Genomic DNA, 27817 nt, shown 5'->3' on the forward strand with positions numbered 1-27817 from the left:
AGCCAATCACAACGCACTGGATAGCTGGCCAATCAGCGAACACCTCGCTTTTCAGAATGATGAGCTTTGTAAAAATCGATGCATTTCAGATAGGCGGGGCATAGAGGAGCAACAATAATGTAGAGTATGTAGAAAAGAATGTGTTTTTTGAACCTTAAACCGCATAAATACATTGCATTACACCAAATACAATGTACAATTTACCAACAACAAACAACACATTAAAACAAAAAAGAAACACTATGGGCCTGCGCACATATGCATTCTTCAAGTACTTGCACATGCCTACAGACTGAACACATAATACACACATGCATGAGTTTTCACAAATTTGCATTTTCGTAGTTTAGACAGGCAATAATGGTATCATTTTCAAAAAGTTGCACTTTCAAACTAGTTTTTAAAAGTTTGCGCTTTTGTATTTCCCCAAAATGCGGTTGCAGTTATAAATTATTGGCCAACACACAAGTTTTAAATTTTTAATTGAAAACAGTGTCGTGTAAACGCCCCCTTCGTAAACACTAAGGCAACATAAGAGAGGCATGATATGCTGTAATACAGACACAGCTTTAATTTAACACAGCAAAGACTTGCATATAGGATCTCATGCGACAGTATCTGCTGCAAACATATTTGCTTGGCTGTCACTAGCTTTTGTTACACTCAGAGGCTTAAGCCTGCAGTAAACTGCCAACCTTATCAAATCCAGACCCCTGGAGAGCGCCAGTTACGACACTCCCAAATGTACTTAATCCAGCTGTAGGCCACCAGCTCTGTCAAGGCCTGCGATGATATCAACCAAAACATGCCCTCATCCTTCACAGTCATCCACCAGGTTGATTTTCTGGGACATTAACCTCTTTAAGCAGTGTTTGTTTGTAAATATATCACTGAATAAACATTATAAACACTGGATAAACATCACTGGTCTTTTTGGCTCTTTTCTACTCTACATGCAGTACCTTATGGAGCTTCATACAGACCCTGCATGACCCCGTCTGACTGTTGTATGGACGACTGCCAAAGAAAGCAGGTGGTAGCGGGACCTTTGATGATCAGACACTATGCATTCGTCTCATATGTAGCTGTGGACATCCATGTCCATGCCAAATATGTTGAAAGGGAATAGTTGCGCTTAAAGACACTGGAGCAAAAACTGGTTTTTGAACAACACTTCATAACTTCAGCAGCCATATTAGGCAATAACACATGACTTTAAGAAACTATAAAACTAATGTTAAAAAAATCAACTATTCTTGTTATTTTGCATTAGAACTGTTTTCAACATTGATAACAATAAGAAAAGTTTCTTGAGCATATTATATCATCTGCATCAGCAGAATTATTTCTGAAGGATTGCATGACACTGAAAATAAAGTAATGATACTGAAAATTAAGCTTTGCCATCACAGGAATAGATTCAAAATAAAAACAAAAACAAAAAAAAAAAAAAATAAATAAAAATAATAAAATTACAATTCAATTCATCAAAATCAAATGAACCCTGCCTTGATGAACATAAGAGACGTCTTTCAAAAACATTTAAAAAAAAAAAACTTACAGAACAGCAGTGAAATACAAAATAACAGTTTTTTTTTATTATTATAATTAGCCTAGATGTAATTTGCTGAATTAACCCTGAGGTCAAACAACAATAGAATGATTAGCATTGCTTCATACTAATTTTAAACAAAAGTATATATTATATATAGTATATGCATATCCCATATTTAGTGCATAGGCCTACTGTACAATATGCAGAAAGGATTATGCTAGTATTCCAATCATAATGAAACAGTTAGAAGACTCCATCCCCACATCAGAGGTGCGCTCACAGCAGGACACTTAGTAGGTTGCTAAAACCCACTTAGTGTTAAAAAAACCCACTACAGGTATGCTACAAACCCATGATAGTGATGTTTACTATTTACAGTAGCTAAAGACATACCTGCTTAGAAGATTGAAAAGTTAAAATCTATGATTATCTCGTTGAACACATATTACAAAACTACAAAAAAAAAAAAAAAAAAAACACTAAAATAAGCTTCCGGTCTCATCCGAGTCCATCTATTTTTTAGAAGTGTAAAGCGCAATTCTTTTTTTTTTTTTTTTTTTAGTGTGATTGGCATTGTAAGTGTCATTAAAATGTCCTGCCCATGTTTTTTAACATTCAGTATTTTGGTGAAACATTCTGATAAGTCTTGTCTGCCTGACAATTATGTGAACATGTTCCACATGATTCCATCAACTATCTCCAGAACCATTGTCCATTAAAACCAAGAACTATAAATATAACTATAAGATATTGTAACTACATTAGCGTCCACTTTAACGCACAATAATGTTCTGTTTATTATAAGCGTACTGAAGGTTTGCAGTCTCCCGCTTTAAATACTTGAGCTCTTTAAAGCAGGATGGATTATTAAAAGCTTTCTAAAAGTAATTCTGAAAATATTGTTCCTCTATACTGTTACAGTTGGGGTGTAAAAACTTTTTTTTTTTATTGTTATATAGTTATCATCCTTAGTGTGAACTGGCCTTAAAAATATCTTCCAAATCTGGCCCATTTGTAGAACAACATACCATTATATATAAACAGATCGATATTCATGACCACAACTGCAATGCATGACAGTCTTTTCTAATGTAAAATATTTAATAACACTGTCTTCAAGCCTTCATTTTATAAGATGATGAAGACTTTAATAGTATTGTATGAACACACAGTTTCATCCGTGCATCCAACTCAACCTCAAGCTGTGGATCTGAACTTTTGTTAAGTGAGGTCCTCTAAAAACAGACACATGATTTACTGCCGAATCTTCAGGGTACACAAGGCCAGTTTTTTTCTTCAATGATTGCATCAGCACTGTATCACTGTGGCAACCTGCCCTGCGGCCATAGCAGACATATTTAAACGGGATTAGAGGCAGTCACGGCACAGAGGTTGAGAAACGGCCATTTAGTTAACGTTCATATTGACTTCTGCTGCTCTCAACCATGTCAGAAGGCATTAAATACTACAGGAAAAGAGAAGGCAACGTGTGTCAAAGAGCCATAACATTTTTATTGTCAGTACAGGTGGGACACATGTACAGTAGTGTTTTCAAGTGCGTCTGAGCTGTGCGTGTACGTCAGACGTTTGTTAGTTGATGCCACAGGCAGGAGGGCATAAAATTCTCCATCTTGTCTGCAAAAAAGCCCAGTGGTGCAAAGAGGGTGCTGAAGAACTGCAGAGAGACAGAGAGAGACACAGAGAGAGAGAGAGAGAGAGAGAGAGAGAGAGAAAACAGTAGCGGAGAGAGAGAGAGAGAGGAGAGGCGAGATGAGAGAGAGAGAGAGAGAGAGAGAAAACAGTCAGATGGATCTGAATTAATAATCACAAACATCTTAAATTTCATGCAAAATATTTAAGAAACAGACTTTTACATTTCTAAAGTAAATGGGTGTACTTTGCCAAATTTAAACATTTTTGAGCAGAAAGCACAAATTGAAAAATGTAAAATATAAAAGTTACATTCAGTATTTATAAATATATATGCAATTCAAATATACATATTCAGGATTTTAAATTCATTTATTCAGAATTAAAACTATGTTATATAACAGTTTTAATTCTGAATAAATAAACATATACATATATGGATTCACAATCACATTTTCAGATTTATTTTATAACTATATTTAGATCTACAACTGCATTTATCCAGATGTACATCCATATATTCATGATTAACACTGAATATAATATGATATATTATATATCTGCAATGCATATATCCATATATATATATATAGACTTAAGTATACATTTGGATTTACAATTATACATTTAAAATTATAACTGTGTATTTAAGATTTATTTAGAAATATTCCAATTTCATATAATTATTTCAGGTTTGGCCCTTGATAACTGTCATTTATAGTAATCTAAATTAAACTGAGATTTTTATTATTAAGAAAAACATACAGAAAAAAACTGGAACACTGAATATTGATAAAAATATTTAAATATTTGAGGTTTCATTTCCAATCTCTGGTAGTGTCTGTACAGTAGTTTGGTGTTATAGTACAGTAAACACCTTTTTACCAAACAACAATATTGTGAAATTAATGAATTTCAGTTCTAAACTGAAGTATGACCATGGCCGCTGTGAGCTGATGTTGACATCAGGAAATCTATGAGAAATGCATGTCCATCCTGAAGAAAAAAATATGAAAGCAGTGCTTTTGCTTGTCTTATCTACCTCATTCATAGACTATTCAGTGTGACTGAGCCACAAGCTGTCAGAAAGTTGCCTTTAAAGTGCCTGAAGTGCTAGACATAAGTATGATAGAGTTTGTCCCTCTGGGAAACTACATGGAGGTCCTGACAGACACAAACAAAAGGAGAAAAAACTCTGGATGGCAACCAACTTCAGGACCATAAAACTGGCGAGAATCAGTCCCTTTGAAAAACACTGAAACCTCCACGATTCAATCCACCATAAACAAGCCTCAAATGTGTTTATGAAGCGATACATTTCACGGATGAACAGATGTTTATGACGGAATATGGGAAAGGAAGCCCGGGGCCGCGTGTCGCAGAGGGAGGAAAACGAGAAGAGTGGAGGCTGGAGAGGTATCATCCATTTTAACCCAGATCCAGGAAATAGATAGTGCTAGCGTAAATACATGTTGTAACATGACAAACGAGGTTGATAAAAAGATAAAGGCCAATGAGGCTGCATGTCCTCACATTCAGGAGTTTACTGCAATTGCAAATTAGGGTATTGTTCCCCAAGGAAAACAAGATGTTTGGAGTGGACGGGGAACAAAGCCTGTGTGTATGTGCGCGGGCAAGCGAGGGAGTATAATGGAAAAAGAGCAACTTTGAATGCAAGTCGGAGACGAGGCCCTTCCGTGGCATCTAGTGCAACAACTCAAACTTGTTCTGAAATCAATCACTCGCTTTTAATTCACCCAAATGAATGTAAACAACGATAAGAGAAGAACGCACCGCCACGAAAAGGGCATCCTGGCCTTCGGAGAGGCTAAATGTTGTTGTATGAACAGTTCAAAGGCCTGCTTGGCTTAACTTCTGCTCCTTAATTTCTCTTCTCCATTCTGCTACCTACCTTACTGACTGAGGACTGTAAATAAGTTACTGTGCAAAGTATTGTAAGTCAATCTATATACAAATAACAAAATATAAAATCATTTAAACTAATTTTGAATTTGTTTGGCACTCTAGCAGTTAATGGAGCTATGTGGAGGGGTTTTTACTTAAAAAAAATCTTTTAAGATAGAGTTTTCATTTGTACATGTATGAGCCAACCATGATGTAAAAAAAGAATGACACCTCGACTGTCCACTACGGTTGCCTCTATCAGCCTGTAGGCTCAATTGTTTGTGGAGGAGTCGGGCCCGAATTGGCGCGAAAATTCAGAAAATGTGACGTCATGCGCGTTCTCGTCTACTTGGGCTTACAATCGTACGGCACGCCAGCCATTTATAGTAAGCAGCGTGCGGCAATAGTGTTTTCAGATGGACTCTGTGGATGGAAAGAAGCGACCAGCCTCCGGCAGCACAATTCAGACACCCACGGACAGTCCTCTAAGTAAAAAAAAAAAAAAAAAAAAAAAAAAAAAAAAAAGTATCTAGTGTGGCAAAAAAGAGAGAGAGCGTGCGCACTGAGAACGAGCATGAGACTGGCTGCAGTTCCTCTAACGGCCACTGGTGTCAGTAACTGTTAGAAATTTCAGAACCTACGCAATGCTCCTTTAATAAAACAGAACTGCACGCGTCTTGTGGAAGAACACTGTAGCCGAAGCGACTCCTCTCTGCTTATGTCTATGGTGAATCATGCAGGTACTGGGCAACTCCTCAGCGGTTCCTACCAGAAATATTCAGAATTACTCGCTTATATATATTTTGAACACAGAAAAATTTATGGACTGCAGCTTTAACTTTAAAAAATATCGGATTATCTCGCTTATTATATACATTTTGTAAATTTTATTGAACACAGAAAAAAGTTATGGACTGCAGCTTTAAATTTTTTTTAAAATAAAATTAATTAATTAATTAATTATATATATATCTATATATATATATATCTAATATATATATATATATATATATATTATATATATATATATATATATATATATAAGATAATATAAATGTATCTCTCTCTCTCTGTCTTAAAATCAAAATACCTAAATATACTATATATTCATTATTTATTTTTAAGAATTATAAGATAATATAAATGTATCTCTCTCTCTCTGTCTTTCTATTTATCTATCTAAATATACTATACTTGAAATGCAAAAGGCTGAAATTTTCTTCTAAAATGAGCATTTTTATTAGGCTCCTCTATTTTATGTTCAGTTACTTCACTTTAATGACAACAAAAAGGACCTATTCATTGCCAATAAAGTGAAATGACTTAATTCTTATATTGCAACACAAAGAAATGTTTATCTTGGGAGTTCAGTAATTGTGTACTTTCTCTTCTAAACAAAAAAGAAATAAATAAGGGCAAAAACCAAAAAACAAAAAAAAAAAAAAACAAACAAAAAAACAGTTTGGTGAGCACAAACACACACACACACTTTTGGGTTTGGTGAGGCATGCAGATACTCACGGCTTTGACGAAGACCCCCATGAGCTCTGGAAACTGGTGTGTGAGCATGGCCAACATGGCACAGAAGGAGCACAGGCCCGCTGTGAAGAGGATGAAGAAAGGAAGCTCCTTCTTCGGATAAACTGAGACCTCGTGAAATGCTGGAAGAAAAAGAAAAAGATAAAGACAGGTCAATAAGTACCCTATTTTCCTCTTATTTTTAAGCATTTTCAAACCACTTGCAAAAGGTATGGTCACACTTAGCATTGCTCGGGGAAATTTCAGGGGCGAAATCCTGTTATTCCAATCACACAGATTTAACTCGTGTTCAGGTTGTGAATTTGACACACTGACCAACAGAAAGGTTAGAGATTTTAGAGAAAGAAATATTTTAGAGAAAGGTTGAGATTAATAACTTCTGTAGCAAATGTAGGTATTGCTCATTGTGAATGTTAAAGCTGCAGTCCGTAAATTTTGCCTCTTTGTCGCCATCTCTGTTTGAAAACCTGCAATTGCAGTTGTTTGTGGAATTATCTTCCTTGTGTGGGTTCCACTCCAGAACAACCTAATCTTTTAAGAATCTAATTTTTTTATGAGTGGCAGTCAGTCACTGCACCAGTGTGGATATTTACTGTAGGCTGCTTTGCAATCACTTCGCAATCACAGACTCTAGCACGCTACCCATAAAATATGATCCAAATAAGAATTTTCACCGTTTATTGTCATCTGAACAAGTAACAAGTCTGCCACGTTAGTTCTGAGGAAAAAAGCATTACAATAAATCACGCTACCCATGGTGATTTAATCTAAATATCAGTTAGCTCATATCACATCAAACCATGCAAATTATTATTATTATTGTTATACTTTATTCTATCTAATTGTCATACAAATAGTGTGTATTAGCATGTAGATTTCAATTTCTGTACAGTCTAATCTCTAATTGTCATACCACTCGAATTTCATATTAAGAAATTATTTTAACGCAAAAAGCAAATTATGCTCCCTTCAAACTAGTTATCTTTAAAATACAAATCTTGTGTAATTACAGTCTATCTGTAATCAGAAGCACATTTAAAACTGGAATACACTTTAATTTCATTCACATGTGTTTCATAAACAATACTTTCTGGATTTACAATCCGCCATCAAAATGATACATTTATTTATGTAGCTGCAGTGAGAAAAGGCTATAAACCATCCGCCACCTGTAGGATCCTCACATGCCATAGCCTTGTAGCCAACTACATTAGTATAAGCTAACCGTTGTGAATCGGGCTAAAGTAAGGTGATAGTTTTGAACACTGGCTGATTATGTACTTGCTCAAATATTGATTTCGGATCATTTTCAACCAAAAAAAGTTACGGACAGCAACTTTAATGCATTAACTAAGGTTAACTAATGGGATCTTATTGTAAAGTGATACCTATTGGTCTTTATAATTCTTTTGCACTTTAATCTGTGTAAAATGTATACTTTTTTTGTGTATTGTTTTATTGTATTTAAATGTTCAGTTATTTTTGTTATAAGAAAAAAATTATTAAACCTGTTATGCTGTATTATGACAACACTTTTTGCAACTAAATACATAGTGTATACTTACAAGGCAGAAGCTCTCTGTCTGCAGTTTCTGTGTCCTGGGTAAGGATAGACTTACAAGGCAGAAGCTCTCTGTCTGCAGTTTCTGTGCATCCTGGGTAAGGATAGAAGAGATGACCCTTTTCCAGGGGGTATGGAATAATCCGGAAAGCTACAAGAGTCAAAAGGTGTCAACTGATATCAAGTGAGATGATTTACTTTTGTTTTACAGTAAACAGCTTACAACAAAGTATATTTGTTGTTTTCAGATACTACATGATGATAATAGCAAACCATGCTTGAAGTACTTCTGAAGTACCTTGTAATTTTCATGGTAAATGAGTAATCATCATATTCTATACATGAATGTGATAGTATGTAAAAAAGAACAGATGTGCGCTGTACATACTGCCTTCCCAGGTGCAGTGTAGCAGGTTGAGCGCCCCCTCTGCCCGTTTCCAGTGCTGCAGGTGAAAGAAAGCGTACGCCACCGCCTCACTGTCTCCCCTCTTCAAAATATGCTCAGGTGGCAAAATCAGACTCTTCATTTCTAATAAATACTGCAACGACACACAAAACAAAACAATTTTAATTACATTAACTCAAGGAAACAAAAGAAATGAAAATTAAGCATTCTCAATTCTTAATACCATAACGCAAAAAAGGTATTATAGAAACAATTGTTTTCATTATATAAATATATTATGTATAATATTACATTATTTGAATATATATGTGGTAAAGTATTTAAATACATAGATACATAAAAATGATCAAACTTAAAAAAAACCTAATGCATTCAGGAAATTATGGCCAATTAATAAGGCAATTATGTGTCATGAAAATAATGTTACAATGACAAAAAATATTAATGGTCATTTAAAAATGCTAAATTATTATTTATTTTCTTAATGCAAAATATAATGAATTGTTTTCCCCTTTAATATTGGGGTGAAATGTGACCCAGATATTTACACATACACTGTAAAAAAGAAACAAAGAAAAAAAAAAGATAATTTCCTGGCAGAAAATTACTAGTACATTTTCCAGATATTCAACCATAAAACACAAAAACACAAAATGCAATGTATAATTCAAAATACTGGTATAATGTCGGAGCTGATAGCTCAGTGGGCAAGTGCGAAGACATATAACGCCGTTACAGGCGTCCCGAGTTCAAATCCCAACTTGAGGACCTTTCCCAATCCCACCCCCCTCTCTCGCCCACTTTTATCACAATAAAATTCAAAACACAAAAAAAGAAAAAAACAAAAAAAAAAAAAAAATCACTAAAAAAAAAAAAATATGAAAAAAATAAAACCATATAAAAAAAAAATCTATATGAAAAATGATTTCATAATAACACTGTACAGTAGGCCATATTTCTTTACGAACAATTCTTAAAGTGTACATATGAGAGCTTTATACTTGTACTGAGCCTGTATACTTAAATTCTCCCCTGCTCTGGGCCCCGGGATGAATGTTGTGGAGGGCAATACAGCAGGATTAAATGGTATTATCCAGAGGATAACCTACCCAAATGCCCCTGGCTGTAATTATGGTACATTACAGCTGAATTCGACTGATTCCCTCTACAATGTGTCAAGCGCACCTTCTGAATTATTAACAAATATCCAAACATATCTTTCAGTAACAATCACCATGTTGGATATGTCAAATGCGCGCAGACATGGGTAATTTAGCTTTATGATCATGCTGACATTCGACAGGCAGCTGTTCTACACAACATGCCCGCACACAAACACGGTCACCTCTTTTAATGGCGGATCAAGTGTCAGTGATGGGTCTCTTTTATGTGGAGGTTCCTCCTAAGCCCCTGCTGAACTCCCATAAGCCTGTCTCAGTATGTCTCGTATCTCTTTTCACTCGACTGTACAGACCCTGTACGATGACATTACACTACAGTGGTCTTTGAGATGCAAATGTGAGGTACAGGTTTACACTGACGGATGACATCATGCATTATAATTTTTCTAGGATGTCAAAGTTAACATTTAAGAGATTAATACAATGTTTAACAATAATTTAATGCTTTTACCAAATTACAGTACTTTATTTATTTATTTGTTTTTTCCATAAAACTAATATTACCACTGTTGAAAAAGATCAAAAGTCGGGGCCAATTTTTTAAATTTTTTTAGATTTTATACAGCAAGCATGCATTAAATTGATCAAAAGTGACTGATACACACACACACACACACACACACACACACACACACATAATATATATATATATATATTTATACACACACACACACACACACTATATATATAGATTTATTTATATTATTATTAGTGCTGTCAAATGATTAATCACATCCAAAATAAACGTTTTTGTTTACATAATATATGTGTACTGTGTATATTTATTATGTATATAAATACACACATACAGTATAATAAGTTTAAATATTTACATGTATTTACATATATATTTATATTCATATAATTCATATTATATATAAATATATTTAATATATAAACAACATATTTTTCTGAAATATATACATGCATGTGTGTATTTATATATACATAATAAATATACACAGTACACACACACACACACACACATATTATGTAAACAAAACTTTTATTTAAGATGCGATTAACCTTTTGAGATATATACACACACTCTCTCTCTCACACACACACACACACACACACACACACACACACACACACACACACATTAAGCTGCACAAATTGATCAAATAAATGCAGCCTTGGTAAGCACAAGAGATTAGAATGAAACTGGAATGGTGGTGTATGTTGTCAAGTTAATACAAAAGTAAATATATTTACCAGATAATAGTTTAGAAAATTTCATTGGCTACAGTACAATGACAACGCATTTACAAAACATCTTTTTAGAATATCAAAGTTTGTGGTAAAGTTTGCTTTGCAGCTGATTACATATTTTATCAAGGGGATAACATTTGGGGGAAATTCCTATCAAAAAGTTTGAAAACCACCGACATAAGCAATAAGTAGGAGAGAGACCATGATATTTAGCAAGTAATCAAGTGCCTTTCACTTTTATGAAACTGTTATACATAATAAAAATATAAAGGACACAAATTTTGGTCTCTTGTATCTTATTGCTTGTATAATATTAGCATAAAATATTACTGCATTGCCCAAATTCCACAGTCCACATCTTTAATACTCAATCTATAACCTCAGGACAGACAAGTCTCTGTTTGAAGTGATCACATAAATGTAAAAGTAATACTACTAACATCCAATACCCTCTTTGCTCATTCTGGACCATCTTTTTTGCTCTAGGGGCAGATTTGGCAAATGAAAGACCAGGTGTATGTGTATGTGTGTGTGTGTGTGTGTTGATATTTGCTGCACATCTCAAACAGGTGCACTTTGTAGTCTGATACAGCACGTCTGAGTTGCACGCATGTGCGTAAATACCCTTCAACTGAGACGGTATGTTTGGGTGTGAAGAGGTTAAGCGCTTTGAAGTCCGATCTAGTGTTTTGAAAAGTTGCAAGTTGGAACCAGGTACAAAGAAAGAAATAGTTGATGAGGGTCAAAACATCTTTAAAGAGCAAAAAGAAAATCAAAGGTGATACAACTTTCACCCTAAACACAGTTTACGAAAACCTATGCACGGCAGTCATGGGTCGACAAGCCCACCTGCAATTATGTTCAATGTAAAACAGTGAATGATGCACTCCTGATGTGAATATTAGAAAGGTTTCTGTTTAGTGCAGAGGACTGCAGTGTGCTTCAACAGCATCACCTCCTGGTCATGACAATCTGTCTCTGCACTCATGAATAACAGTGAGATAAAGCTGATGTGTGGGCAAGTAACTTAAAAAACTGCATTATACATCATGATACCATGGTAAAAAATAAATATACTTAAATTTATTCGAAATAGATTTATTTCATGCTAAGTATGCTACAAATCCATTTATATATTTATGTACTTACATGTACTATAAGTATACTAAACTGGTATGATTAAAATATGCTAAATTGGAACAAGTAATTTTGTACTTAAAGCAGTTTAATTGTGCAGAAGTAGTGTTAAAGTCCAACTAAAGATGTACTGAAGTATATGTGATTGTGCTACAGTGGAACTGTTGCAAGTATGCTTCAGGTACACTTTAAATATCTTGCATTTAAAGACTGATATTATTGAAAGATCATACAATCCTCATCAAGTGACATTGAAACACATTTTAAGCTTAATATTAAGAAATGTGCTCCAAAATAAAGTTGAATTAGAACTTTTATATCAGTAAGTCTCGAGCGATGTCTGTAAATATGTTAATAGATTTGAACTATACTTAAGATCACTTGAAACTGCTATTTTTTTATTATTGGATATTAGCAAATCCAATCAAAATTTAGTATCAGAAATTTAGATAAAAAATCAAAAAATTTTGTTTTACTGTTGCAGTTCCAGAACTCCATGTGGTGACACAATAGCAATTGCATAAATGCTACTGCATATACACTATCGTTTTTTTTTTTTTTCTCTTGAACTGATGCTTTTATTCAGCAAGGCTGTATTAAATTTATTAAAATTGACAGTAAATACATTTATAATGTTAAAAACATTTGAATTTTAAATAAATGCTGTTCTTAAGCACTTTCTATTCATCAAAGAAAGCAAAAAAAAAATGTATCACGGTTTCCACATACATTAAGCAGCACATCTGTTTCCAACACTGATAATAATAAGAAATGTTTGTTTATTAGCAAATCAGCACATTAGAATGATTTCTGAAGGATCATGTGACACTGAAGACAGTAGTAATGATCCTGAAAACCCAGCTTTGCATCACAAGAAAAAATTATATTTCAAAATATATTAAAACAGAAAACAGTTACTTTAAATTGTAGTCATATTTCACTATATTACTATTTTAATGGAAAAAAAAATTTTTGACCCCAAATTTCTGAATAGTAGTGTAAAAGAAACAAAATATAAGTGTGGTTTAACATTTTATTACCAATAGTTTTGATCGCCTGGCCTTAAGTTATGCAAAATACAGTAATAAATCTGTAAATGTTTTCATTTCACTGGTTATCGACACATGATGCACAATTTTGGACCTTTTAAAAGAATCATTCAAACCTTTGGTACGTGTGGGTTGAACTCCACAGCTCTGTGTATGGCCTCTACTGCGTTCATCTCTGCTGTGCTGAGACCTCGTCTAGACGCTGCTTCAGGCGAAAACCTGCCATACAACACACATACAGATTCATTCAGCAAACTATCATCCATAAACATCACCTATGCTATGACATGGTAATATGCTATTCAATATTAGACATAACTGAAGACTTACTTATCTGACACTGCTCTGGCTTTCAGTAAGGCAGATGTGTAGCATATAGTAGCTGATTTTGGCAAGCTGATATCTGAAGGGAGAAACATCAGACAGTTAATAAAAAGGATACTAGCATCTCTTCCTTGTCCTCGATGACATGTACAGTAACATGACAGCTGAATGAGCTTACCGTCATATTTTGCGAGGACTGCTTGTACATCAGCGTAGGCCTGCAGTTCTAATAATGCTTCTAAAAGGTTCTCGTGAATATTTAACATTCCCAGTAAGGGGAATTCTTTCATTAACTGTGCAAGGAAACAAGAAAATGACAATATTACACAACAGAGCATACTTCAAGTGCAAGATAAAATAAAATGTGTCCGGTAGTATGTTACATTTAAAGTAAAGGCTGAGCTCCAATGTATTCATAAAAATTTGTAAGTGTTAAATTATTATAACAGAAGTTACTCTCTGATGATTGCAGAACATTAACATTTTAGGCATAAAAAATTCTATATAAGACACACGATTTTTACATTTTTGAATCTATTGTTGTAATTCAAAGTTTCTCTTTCAGTAATTTTTTTTTTAAATGTACAGAATCATAAAGAAAATATTAAGGTATGTTCAGGTAAATGTTGAATGTAAACTTGCCCTGAGGATATTCTATAGACGTGGAGTGACAACATGTTTTAGAGTCATGTGACCAGAGTTTTAACAGTTTTTGTAAAACTGAATAGAGAAAGGCTGAATTATTTTTATATCTGCACTAAAGTTACAGGAATGTTCAATCATGTTGTGGAAAACCACAGAAAATCATTTAGATCCTCAAAAATCAAAACCCTAAACCTAATTTACTGTAAAATAATTTCTATAAAAGTCTATGTGGCAAGGGATAAGTCCCATAAGATAATCACTAAAACACACACTTTTTACAGCAACAACACCTAAACATCGTAAGTGGTATACTGCTTCGCTCACATCTCTCATCATCTTTACAGCTTCTTTGATGCGACCCAGTTTTCTTGCACACATGGCCAGTCTGCGCTTGATGTAGACCACAAGATTGGTGTCTTTACCGGCTGTGAAAGCAACGAAAATAAGCAACAGTGTGAGTTACTGTATGCTGGCTATATATGTGTGACAGTGTGAAAGTTTCCTACCACTCTTAAGCGCTTGTTTGAAAAGCCGTTCAGCCTCTGTGATGGTTGTGGCTTCCTCCTCGGCAAGGAGCACATATGCTGCAGCACATCTGCAATGAATGAGTCATATATGCTTGAGAGACAGAAAAAGTCAATTCGAGGGCAACATTTAGAGATGCACTGATGATAAAATTCTGGTCGACACAGAAAAGCCAGTAATTACTCCTATGTTATGGTCTATAACAATACATGGCTTATAATACAATAAGATACTGTTATGTATTAAAATAATAAAAATAAAAATAATTTAAATAAAATATTATTATGTTGCAAGATTATGTGATTACTATGTGTTAAGATTAGCTTTAAGTGACAGAAAATGAGCATACATAATTAAATATAATTATTAAAAAAACCTTGCTACGTGTATTTCATTAGACTAACTGAGACTTGTCATAGCAAGAGCATCATTGCTCTTTTGTTGATTTTGATTGCTTCTATTGTACTCATTTGTAAGTCGCTTTGGAAAAAGTGTCTGCTAAATGACTGAATGTAAATGTAAGAGCATGCATAACTAATTATCTTATACTGACTGATTAAATAAAATAAAATTAAAATAAGCAAATAAGCAAAAGGGTACCAACATTCTGTGCATCCCTCATTCATGTATTTTTATGGCTATTTATTAAATGGACCATTTCAGCTGTAAAGTCTGACTTGATGAGCCAATTCTGAAGAAGGCCAATTGACTAAAATCACAAGGAATCATGGAACTCACTCGCGGTTCAGTTCTATTGCCTGGTAAGCTGCTCGAATTCGTGCCTGCGGGTTCCTCTCCCTCCAGGCCTTTTGCATTACTGCAGAACAAACAAGAGAGATACCAATCATGATAAAACATCAATTCTGATTAAATTTAGGGATTTCTTTTAAGTGGAGACTAACCAGAGTCCTCTGGTCTAAGTTGCTGAGTGTCTCCCAAGAAGAAGGTCTGATGATCTTGTGCTGATAAATTCATGTCATAGTATGTCAGGGGCTCTTTTCCCGTCACCCAAGTGTACCTAGAATAAAAGGATCAAGAATGAATAGGATTTTTTGTCATATTTTAAAAATCAAATATTCAAATGAACTAAAACCTTCAGAAACAATATACCTGCTGTACTCTGCGCCTCTGAACAGGTTCAGTGGGTTCCTCCACACTTTACATTCTGAAAGAAAAAGAAAATAACAGCTGCATATTCCATTCACTTTATAATATTTAGAATGATGAACATGTAGTAATTTTCAAAAACCTGCAACATTGGTTCTCGGCTCGGTATCGCCGTTTACAGAGGAGAAGAGGCCCACAGAGCTGCTGTTCTCCACTCCTCCCAGTAGAGGACGTAAGTGACTGACAGACACCTGCTCTATGAAGGACGTGCCGTACTTCCTGAAGTACCACCACTCAAATATCTGAAGACACAGAGTGCGATTTTACACAGCTTTGAAACTGAAGTTAGTTGTTTAGTATAGTTCTTACTTATTTTATTAAGTATTAAATTATTTGACAACCAATTCACCAAAGCCAAGAAAAAGACTCACCAATATAAGGCCCGAGATGAGCGAGGAGGTTCCAGTCAGCGCAACATAGAATTTAGGTGTAAGAGTGTTTAAAAACACAGATGCTGTGGATGTACAACAATACAGTAAGACAAAGAAAGTCTAATCATTTTAACATACTCATATTAAGAAAAAATTGTAACACCTGTCAATCTTGAAAAATGCTTAAAGTAGTGCTGTCGAACGATTAATCACATGCAAAATAAGTTTTTGTTTACATAATATGTGCTTGTACTGGTTATATTTATTATTTATATATAAATACACACACATGCATGTATATATTTCAGTAAAATCTGCTGTTTATATAATAAACATTTATATATAATATAACTTATATGAATATAAATATATACATGTAAGTATTTATACTGTATGTGTGTGTATTTATATATACATAATAAATATACACAGTAGTACACACATATATTAAACTAAACAAAAACTTTTATTTTGGATGCGATTAATCACTATTAATCGTTTGACAGCACAAGCTTAAAGCGATGCAAAATACCAATATATATATATATATATATATATATATAGTGGGGATGTTTTTATAGATCTTAAATATAATAATTAAACTCATAACAAATGGCCAGAAATTTATTGTCAACTCTTTTAAACAAATGTACACAAATAATGGTTAAACTCATATCCTGCATAAATTACAGTTATAACATTATTACATTTTAAATTTATATTAAAATAAATTTTAAAATGAACTGTTGAATAATGCTTCTACTCAAACATCATATGCACTTATAAAACATTACACTCAATATATGTTTTATATAATATATTATATTTTAAACTGAGTAATTGGAGTGATGCTTTGCTTGTGACAAACTGTTGTTGGAATGTTTTGTACATTCATTTACAAAACAACCAATTTTCTAGATTTACATGTAGTCAACTTCTGCTATAAGTATCATCTTAAAAACAGTGACTATAAAATGAAGTAGCTTATATATATAAATTCATATACTAGTTATTTGATTATTTATGTAGAACTTTGAAAAACGTCTTAGTATAAAAAATAATGATAAAACCTCAACATATTTTTATTTGTTTACTGTGTCATAGCACATTAGTAAATTCCTTCTCTGAATAATGCTACTATACAAACATCACATGCACACTGCACTATGTGAAAGTTAAAATATTTGTGCATATTAATACCATAACAAAATGTGACAATTATGAGACATAAGAGTGAAGCTTCACTGCACTGATTCCAGAATTATATTGATGTCGAATAATGATTTCTTAGACTTGCATTTGACAGCTACTTTGATCTAAAGTAAACATTACATTCAGTGATTCAGTAATGAGTTTAAATGCAGGTTTGTTTCTCTCACAATGATATAGTATGACTCGTCTCGAGCGCTGTTATTATTATCATTAACACTTGACATCTTCAGTCACCATTCATTGACACTGCACTGAAAACTCCGACCAGCACTGACTTCAAAATCTCTCCTTTCATATTCCACGGAAAATTAACCTCACGTGGGTTTGCATAGAGACGAGAGAATTAGTGTATTTGTGTGAACTTTTCCTTCAATGAACAGAAAGACATCCTGTGTTGATCTGTAGACATCCACACATCTGAACACAAACACACACCTGCGTTGACGGTCTCCTGGAGCTTCAGTGGGCTCCTCAGCACGTAAACCATCGTTAAGACCATGGCGAACCAAAGCGCACATATGTACGTCCACGACCAGCACAGCCACGATTTTAATTTCTCCGTGAAACCGGGTGATTGAGGATTACGGCCACTGCTGTCCGCCATCTTTCACCGACAAGCCGTAAACATTAGAATTGTGGGATAGTGGAGGAGTGAGTGCTGTACCGACGCTCTCCATCAGAGGGCGCAGCTCCCGTTCATTTATACTCGACGGTTTCAAGAATAGCATACTGCAGTTTATACTGTATACTACTTTTTTAAATGAAAGTGGCTGATGAGAATACCATTCTAACGTAATACTATTTTGCTATACACAAAATAACAAAACAAAGCCCACGTTTGAACATTTTCTGCTGTTACTCTAATTAATGGATATACAGGTATTAGAAAAATCATTTAAACAATAAAATACATAGAAAAAACAGAATACAGAAAAACATTTAAATATTAAAAAATAAACTTAAAATCAATTCAGATGGAAAAAATTCTCACCATTTGTCAAATAATATTTAATTGGAAAATAAAATTAAATAAAAATACAATTAAAGTTCATTTCTGAGGCTAATGTTTATAGGTATAGTATATTATTATTTAACCTTTTAAAATCCTTTTTATAGCAAGAACTAATCAAATATCCTAGCGATTTAAGCAGGGGTGTAGAAATGCACCTATTTAACAATTATATTTTAATGCACTTATTACAGAATTTATTGTAATTTGATATAATAATACACTAACAATATTAAACATTAAAAAACAGCTCAGTAATTAAAAAAATAATAATTTTGAACACCAAAACAACTAATGTTAAATGTATAACTAATGAGCTCAATTTGAGAATTCATAATGCATTAGTAAATGATAAAAAGAGAAACGGAATCAAACTGACATCAGAGCAAATTTACACCCCTCTTTTTAAGTAAAACGGCATTTTAACATTATATATAATATTATGACATTAAATGGTGTTACAATACATTAAAAATAATAGTAATGAAGTCAGTTTGGTGCAAATTATTTATTACTCTGGGATCATATTTGTTCTTACATTTTGTAAAAAATAGTTAGCAATAAAAGCTAGGGTAGGAGGCTGACAAATATTTTGTGTAACTGCATACAGTATATATACCATTCTTAGACACCAGAGTACGACGATGGGACCATTTCCACACAGAACAGTAACCTGAAATGACTTCCTGTACAAATACAATGCTCACTTTGGCACAACCCTCTCTGTGATCAACTGACAGAACATTCAAATGATGGCACCTTACGACAATGCTTTAAAAAAAGACCAATCTGTACGTTTGGAAAACAACACAGTGATGATAAACTGGTGTTAAGATATTCTTTATGATCAGCCAGAGAGCTTTGATGGGCTACGTATTATATCTTATGACTCAACAGGAAGTAAAACTTTGTCGAGTTGCTAAAAGAGTAAACAAAATGGACTCAATTGATCATATGGGCTAAGTGCAATAAAAAGTTCAGTGTGTAAGCATTGGGAACGCTGATCTAGGGGAGGCGTAAGGGATTTAAGGGGGGCCATTTATGACGCTGTACACTGGTGTCATGGGAGGTATTTGTTCAACAGCAAAAACTTTTGCTAAACCCATTAAAACAAGCTTGCAGCCCTCCTACAATACAGAAAAGGAGGCAGTCTCTTCAGCTGAGGTCAAACCGTGGCTTCTGGAAAACAAACGAACAAAAAAAGGACAGACACATTTTTAGCACACTTCTTGAAGGACCTTCTCGCCTGGGCCCCGCCCTGGATTCAGGTGTAGGTTCAGGTTTAGATATGGGCCCCTCGTAGCTTGTCTCTTTGCTTGTAACGCGAGCAGGAGCGGAGGCATGCCGTGTGTCTAAGCGTTTTGCATCTCTTTGCCGATCTTGTAGCTGAGGATCTTGTTCCAGTCGATCTTGGTACGGGTGACAGGAAGCTGCCGGCGTAAGGCCTTGAAGGTGGTGTCAGACATGGTCTGATAGTTCTCACTGATGGCCGTCTGGAAGGCAAACGGCAGGGGAAATCTCACGCTATGACTCTTCACACATCGTAGATATGATCAGGTGCTATAACAGTCCTCCATCAACACTAACCTGCAATCGCAGTACTGTAAAATAACAACTACCCAATCAAATCAACAAACCTGATATTCATTCTCAGCATTTTCAATGATTTTGACAAACTCCTTGGCAGTCTGTACCTCATTCTGTTGAAAAAAAGAAGAAAAAAAATTATCACTAAACTACCAAAAGTGGATAATTTGAACACTCACAATTACTAAAAAGAAGTCACAAAAGAATTTCAGAAACAGTGTTTGTTCCTTTTAGTGTATAATTTTTTCATTTTGGTCAGAATTAAATGGATTTGCAGGGCAATTTCATATTTCTTTTCTCTCAACAAACAAGCATATGGTGCTAGTACAACTTAAATTAAAAGGAAAAGGAAGAACATCAGGTGTTTAATTGATGCTTTTTCTAATTCATCATTCCCATGCTGACATAAGTGAGCACTGGGATACTGGGAAAAGAGATTCGTTGTCAAAGTTTGAGCCAGCAGGCTGACTACATGAAGATTACGTTCTGGCAAGCCAAAGTGTACAAAAAAAAAAAAAAACATTTTAATTAATACCGCTTAAAGAAAATCCATTCGAAATGGCGTTAATATGAACTACTGTTAAAACGTTTGAGGTTTAAAGATTTTTTTTTTTTTTGACACCAAACTTTTGAATGGTAGTCTAAACTTAACTAGTAAATATCTTTCTGCCATGCCAGGCAGCAACAATTCAAAGTCCAGAAAACAGATGTACCAAAAAGGCATCATGTGCTTCATCTATCAAGACAGCACCACACCCACGGTCATTAGACAAGACATTCATGGGGCAGTCAGCTGTTCCTTTATCAGGCAGGTTGTTTGTGTTGTACTGACTCATTAACAGGAAGCATACTCACTCAAAAACCCAAGCAGCTCGGGCTCAAGTAACTTACAGAGATGACCAGAGACTCTTGCACATCCTTGTGGCTGACCAGCTGCACGTTGCCATCCTCATAGTAATGAACCTGGATCTTCAGCACTCCCACCACCTGAGCAGTGGCCTGAGAAACGGTGAACTTCCATTCCGATCGGCAGCGGCCGTTCCTGTATGTAATGGAGGAGGTTTACTGGTAATTGGTCTTACGGACAAGAAGAACGAGACTGATGGCATTTCTAGTAGCTATATTGTACTACAAAAGCCAATGTTGCATGCAATCCATCATAATTACTATAGTATGTAAAAACCATTCACTTCCACATCACGGATATAACATGACATCTCAGTGTTTGTGCACATTGCTTAAAGGTGCTGTATGTAAGATTTTGACTCTACTAAACCATAAAAATACCATAATATGTTTGCAGATATTTAAGAAACATGCTAAGTTAACATACTTGTTTATCTGAAAAACAATGCTACAATCTGTTATTCTCCATTGAAAATGTGCGTTTCGGGCCGGAATGTCGGTCTTTGTTTTGGTTTGTGAAAACCGCCCACTAGTTTACCCAATTGTATTTCGGCACCCCGTTTTGCCAGTTGGTGAAAAACACAGCGTATTTCATTTCATTAATCGTCAAGTGTGCTTGTTCCCATTTGTTTCTTCAATCTGGCAACCTGCATGTGCATCAAGTCTGAGGAGGATTTATTTACGTTGCGAAGGGGGAGGGGCTATCAGACTATTAAAGGGCTAGTTCACCCCAAAATGAAAATGATGTCATTAATTACTCACCCATGTCGTTCCAAACCTGTAATACCTTCGTTCATCTTCAACATAATTTTCATTTTGGGGTGAACTAACCCTTTAATTAAAAAATATCCTTCATACAATGCATGTGCATCATTTGGAACGCAGTTTAGGAGTATGTGTTTGCTATATATATATATATATATATATATATATATATATATATATATTTATATATATATTTTTTTTTTTTATCAGAAAGATAAAAGAGGGACAGGAAATTGAGGAGGTGAGGAATGATATTGGTAGATGTTGCAGGTCAGTCTCAAACCTGAGGCACCTGTATGAACACCACTTCTCGGATATGCAATTTAAAGCTCAAGCCATGCCATTAAACAGAAGGATAAAGAAATTACCAGAAATTTTTGGGCTGAAACTGATGACCCTCGATACAAGCAATGATAGTTTGCTGTCCATCGATGGTTTTCCCATAAACCTAAAAACAATACAAGAATTTGTCTGCAAAAAATTTTGCAAAAAACACTGAGAACTCGCTTCATTAAATTAGCTTTTTTTTTTTAACAAACAAAAATGAGATCTAGTGAACTCACAGTGCAGACTCCAGTGGGGTAATGATCTTTGACGTACGCCCTCAGAGCTTCATCACAAGCATCCCTCCACGGCCTGAGGGCTGCCTCACCCTCATGAGACTGAGGGTCAGTCGCCTCTTTCCTCAGGTGGTCAAACTTGAACGACTGTTTCTTACGAGGGTCAAAAAACCGTCCATGGCCAAGGTCTCCATGCTCTGTGATCAAAACCTGCAGTTTGGAAGCAGTTTCAGTAAATTCAGTTTAAATAGACTCTTCTTTCCTACAGTGGAAGTATATCTGGCAACTGGTTAACATTAATTCAGAGGGAGAGCATGTTTCTGACAAGAAGGTTTACAGTTTCTTTGGAATAATGTGCACTGGTACATCATGCACAAACTGACTATGTGAATGTACGTTAAGAAATTAATGAGGGTTGATTTTCAGTTCAGAAGTAATTGTTATAATGACCTGATCTTCACTTCCTTCAAGTTTAGCAGGTGTGAACTGATCCATGTTGTACTGGGCAAAGGCACTGTCACAAACAGAAAACAATGTGTTTAATGTAATATATTCAAAATTAGCAACATTATCGGTTCATCATTGATTAATGATTCACAAAATTTGATCTAATTTAAATAAAGGGCTTTTGATAAAGCCACGGAGCTAAATATACCACTTCTCCATATATCTATTCATATTGTGAAAGGGAATCTAAACCGAAAGAGACACTGAAACCTGGTTGCATACTCATTGCATCTCTTGAAGAGAATCTCGATTTATCTATTTTGCTTGCACAAAACAGGCTTATGAAGGAGACAGGGAGGATAGTAATATAATACGCATTCATTTACTGTAATAAATACAGATTACTCACTGAGCCGCCCCTTCCCTGAGCAGATTGTCATTATTGAGCAGTAGCCGCACATCTGAAACCAAAGAAAAGACGTCATGTGATATCATGAGAACATTATGATGTCAGACAGCAAGTCATATAATTTGTGACATAAAAATATAAAGAAATTCCTCCTGACATACAATATACTACTGTTCAAAAACCTGGAGTCTGAAAGGTTTTTTTTTGTTTTTGATAGAAAATAAAACTCTTTATTCAGTAGGATGCATTAAAATGATCAAAAGTGACAATTAAGACATTCATACAGACTTTTAAAAAAAATTAAAATTATAAGGGTTTCCACAAAAATATATAGTAGCACAACTCCTCATTGATAATAATAATAATTTTTTTGAGCAGCAAATAGGCATTGAAAAATTATGTGACATTGAAAATGCTGAAAATTCAGCTTTTGCATTACAGAAATAAATTAAAAAATGTTTTTAAATCAAATACAGTAAATGCAGCTTTGGTGAGAGTAATAATTTATTTCAAAAACATTACAACATCTTATATCAACCCCAATCTTTTGAACAATAATGTTTTTACACAGTGTTCTCGGTATTTATGCATTTACTCTGAAATGAATTCATATGTATTCAGCTCTGCATCACAGGAATAAATTTCATTTTAAAACATATTAAAACAAAACTGTTAAATTGCAATAGTATTTCACAATATTACCATTTTTACTGTATTTTCAATCAAATAAATGCAACCTTGGTAAGCATAAGAGACTTCTTACACAAACATTAAAAAATCTCGCCAACTCCAAACAGTCTGAATAAGTAATTATTTTTTTTTTTAATGCCTGTATATATGATGCATGAATATTTTACCATTGAAGACTTCGTTGAACTCTCCAGGGGGAGCATGGATGACAAAATTTGCAGCAATGCGGACCTGAGGAAAAACAAAAACACTTATGAAGAAAACAAGAGAGGTGTTTGCACATGCAAAACTCACAACCGAGGTGGCAGTGTTTATTCAAAGCCTTGCAGAAAACATCTAACATCTCAAAAATACCCAAGAAAAACTGTCAGGTCCAAGAACAGGTGGAATGGCGTGTTCTGCACATAGAAATGATTCTTCTGAACCCAACGCTAATGCCACTATCACACATTTCCAGAGACTCCAGAAGCCAAAAGCAACTTAAACAACACATATCAACTAAAGGAACCTGGTGTATCTTTGCACTTCCTTTGAAAACAGGTCAAATGCTTCCTGAGATGACACACTGAGCCCCTCTCTGTGCCACTCCTTACTTGGCTTCAGAATTGAGGCTTTTCTTAGCAGTGCACATGTAAGCATTAAGGGCCGGTGACACTGAGTCCAGCTCCGGCTCTACGGATGTTTCCCATTCTGGACTCATTCCAGCACTTCTGAAAGTGGACACCTCTACAGGGTCCGTCTTCAGTGACAAAAACAGACTAACAACAAACAAATACTGTAAAGACCACCTGTAGAGCATTCTGTCCACAAACAACTACAGTCAAGCTGCAAAATTAAGAAATAAATCACAATGGAAATGCAACATAATGGTTTAAATCACACTGTAAGATCTTAAAAAAATGTGTCAGTACTTCATAATTTTAATTGATGTATTAATTTATTCCTTCAATTAACTTTTAATTAATTGAAGAAAACTGCTCAATTCCCAGACAACAGCTTTTTGCTTAATATGACACAACATCTAAATACTAATTAGTGTATTTAACACTTATGCTCAATATTATCATACATATCCTATACGACTAATAATTGTATCTTTTTTTTTTTTCAATCATGGAAAACCTCTGCCCTGAAGCACAAGCCAAGTTTTTGTCTTTATCTCCCACTGGTGAGCTGAATAACATAACAGTGGAATCTAAATATCACATCTAGACAATCTTGAGCAGTTTGCAGCTGCAACACTCTTTCCATATCTAAGCATTTCTGAAATGCTTCTTCCCTCCTTCAACTGGCCTCAACACGACTCTTTCGACTTTGCAGAGGCGGAGGGGCGAGTCCGCACATTAGAACAGCCCTTGACTCGCATCGGCTCGGCGGCAGAGGGTGGGGGCGTGAGACAGGAAGAGCCGCTCGCATGTAAGAGCATGCAGAAAGAGGGCTGGGTCACCGACACTCAGCTGAGAATACAAACAAGACCAGAGCCGAGGTTGCGCCCCTGTTTAAGTGCAAGAAAACCCCTTCCCCTTGATCTCATTAAATGAATCTAATACGACAATTAAATGTAGCCATTTATACTATTAGAAACAAATACATAGCAACACGGGAAAACTGATCTTAAATAAGTTTTGTTTGAACATTAACTGTGGTAAGAGACTAAGTTATGTGACAAATGATAAAAAAAAATCCATGGTCGCAAATATATACGAAAATATGTTATAACGTTGTGTTAATTAAGTTGTTTGATGAAGTGATTTTTCCTGATTTAACGTTAGATGCACAAGTCCGAGCCTCTTCTAATAGTCCGTAAACTAAATAATACTTCCAATGTTCATGTGAAACCACAACTATTATCTAATAAAATACATTTTCTACATACAGTAGTATTAATAGTATTAATAATATTAATCTCAGTCACTAGTATCTACATAGTCTAGCGTCTGCGAGGAGTGCGATCATCGATTAGATCGAGTTTCAGTTAGCTTGCTAGCTTCCTTAGCACGCTGTTCATCGCAGATTTTGTACTCTGTAAAACATCCAATGTGCGTAATAACACTTATGACACGTTCATGACACTATATAAGTCGTACATATCCCTGTAACAGAGGAGGGAAGATAAATCAGGAAGCCTGAATCGATAATCACATAACGTACCTTCTCTTCTTCGGAAAGCTGTTCCTCAAAGTCCGCCATCTTGGCTCAACTGGACCTGCCCTGTCCAACTGCATCACGGGAAACCAATCATGAACACGACAAAAGAGTTCAAAATTACATATTTACATACTTAACGTTATATTTAGCTACTGATTTTTTTATTATTAACTTTGTATACCATATGAGCTTTAATTAAAAAAAATATATGTTTTCCCACTGACCTTACAGATAAGATTTTTTTTTCAGATTTTGATTCAGTAAATGTTTATAACTTAAAAAGTTGTCATTCGTTCATCAAAATATATAATCATTACACTACTATCCAGGCATATAACCTGAAGAGGTTTTGTTTTATTTATGCTCTTAAATTTCTATTATATATTGTTTCATGTTCTCAATACAAAATATTTTTTAAAAAGCCTCTCCCTATATTTATTTTATTTTGTACTTTTTATTTTGTATTTTTATTTTGCTTTTACTGTTCATATTTAATGCCCAAATTTCCATTATATATATTCTACTCAGTAAAAACTGAATCAGGCCATATTTGGTTATTATTTTTTTTACGGAAATAAAGATGTCTAGTTTCTAGGTTCTAGATTTACCAATCCACATTGAGTTCTGAATTAACCCCATCCTGATAAAAAAAAAAAAAAAAAGTCTATCTCCTCTATGGATCTTATGTAACGCAACAGGTTTAGGGAGTGTCACTAAACAGAGTTTCTCATTATAAAATTTTATGACCGGTAACTGCGCAATGTTTGCAAAGCATTGACTCATTTTGATGTTTATGTTGTAAATGCATTGGCATTGTTGAAATAATTCATCATTCAAGCAGTCAAGTAATTTATATAAGCAGTGAAGAAATTGTCAGGGCTACTTCGTTTGAGAGCCCATGCGATCACTTACGGATGTACCCTTGCTTGGTCACCGCCTAGACTGCATACAGTCAGTTTCGATTCCGGAATTGCGTTGTGCAGATAACATCCTAAACTACTGACATATAAACAACAGCACAATGCCTTTTCTCAGAACAGCATACGAAGTAGGGCTTGATTTTCTGGAGTTTCTGGGGCAGAGGATCTCGAAAACAGACAGAAACGAGCTTCGGGATATTTACAACTTTGAGTTTAAAAGGTTTGCCACTACATGACTCAGTATCTGGCACATCTGTTTTACAAGATTCATCCATGTCAAGTTTGTTTTATTTTGTCTTTCTATCTACAAAGTTTGAAATAAAACAGTGTGCCATATGTATACAAGTGTATACCCAGGATCTGCGTTGATGCAAAAGCTTAACTCAGTTGCATGTGATTTTTCCCTTTTTTTTCTTTTTTTGTTTTTGGTTTCAGGGATGGAAGCAAAGAACCCACATTTTCCAAAGTGATCAGTGCCTTAACATTTTTTAATAAAGCCAGTATAAGGCGTGGAAAAGTTATATTTCATGGGAAACCAAAGGTGAAATCATATAACATATATTGTGCCTTCAAGTCCATTTGTCAAGAAACTCATATTGCATATTTTCATTTCATCATTCCCCTCCTCTGACAGGTGCGTGTGTACTACTGTGATCAATGGAAGTCCTTCGCACAGCAGAACACCAGCACATCGGCCGCAGAATCTGTCCCAGCATCCTCTTCCCCCAAACCTGTCCTGACCCCGAAGAGGAAGCTCGCTTCAGAAATCCTCAACAAACTCAGAGTGAAACGGTGATCATCAGAGACATAATTCTGCTTGTTTGAACAAAATCGCCTTTAAATGCATGATGCATGTGTGAAAAAATAATAATATGAATGTGATCACAGGCACATTTTACTTTTGAAACTTATTGTCACATGTTTCTCTTTCAGA

At 34.8% G+C, this 27817-nt stretch overlaps 3 protein-coding genes across 4 annotated transcripts in view; 1 reads left to right on the top strand and 2 right to left on the bottom strand.

The window, feature by feature from the left end:
• Positions 1-3047: 3047 nt before the first annotated feature.
• Positions 3048-18219, bottom strand: LOC109092193 (suppressor of tumorigenicity 7 protein-like). Of its 2 annotated transcripts, XM_019105950.2 has the most exons (15): positions 17878-18128; positions 16231-16313; positions 15942-16101; positions 15803-15857; positions 15595-15710; positions 15431-15509; positions 14674-14762; positions 14492-14592; positions 13701-13815; positions 13529-13601; positions 13315-13417; positions 8599-8749; positions 8269-8361; positions 6632-6771; positions 3048-3230 (listed from the first exon to the last, which is right to left on the bottom strand). In XM_019105950.2, the coding sequence occupies exons 1-15, from the start codon at positions 18044-18046 to the stop codon at positions 3135-3137; spliced, it is 1623 nt and encodes a 540-aa protein (XP_018961495.1). In that variant the 5' UTR covers positions 18047-18128; the 3' UTR covers positions 3048-3134. The 2 variants fall into 2 exon arrangements, with proteins under 2 accessions (XP_018961495.1, XP_042582405.1); XM_042726471.1 differs by having other exon boundaries at positions 13529-13815; positions 17878-18219.
• Positions 18220-18944: 725 nt separating this feature from the next.
• capza1a (capping actin protein of muscle Z-line subunit alpha 1a) lies at positions 18945-26070 on the bottom strand. The gene is made up of 9 exons (XM_019105951.2): positions 25967-26070; positions 23983-24046; positions 23126-23177; positions 22720-22783; positions 22273-22479; positions 22078-22157; positions 20930-21080; positions 20089-20151; positions 18945-19944 (listed from the first exon to the last, which is right to left on the bottom strand). Exons 1-9 carry the CDS (start codon positions 26003-26005, stop codon positions 19804-19806), a joined length of 861 nt encoding a protein of 286 aa, XP_018961496.1. The 5' UTR covers positions 26006-26070; the 3' UTR covers positions 18945-19803.
• An 830-nt stretch (positions 26071-26900) lies between these two features.
• LOC109092197 (putative helicase mov-10-B.1) overlaps positions 26901-27817 on the top strand; it is an 11577-nt gene continuing 10660 nt past the window's right edge. The window contains exons 1-4 of the mRNA XM_042726472.1: positions 26901-27103; positions 27319-27424; positions 27518-27675; position 27817. The exon at position 27817 is cut by the window's right edge and continues 241 nt beyond it. Coding sequence (XP_042582406.1) covers positions 26985-27103; positions 27319-27424; positions 27518-27675; position 27817 — 384 coding nt within the window. The 5' untranslated portion in view covers positions 26901-26984. The remainder of the gene's footprint in view (positions 27104-27318; positions 27425-27517; positions 27676-27816) is intronic.

Source organism: Cyprinus carpio, chromosome B6, assembly GCF_018340385.1.
Source record: "Cyprinus carpio isolate SPL01 chromosome B6, ASM1834038v1, whole genome shotgun sequence".
NCBI classification, from domain to species: domain Eukaryota; kingdom Metazoa; phylum Chordata; class Actinopteri; order Cypriniformes; family Cyprinidae; genus Cyprinus; species Cyprinus carpio.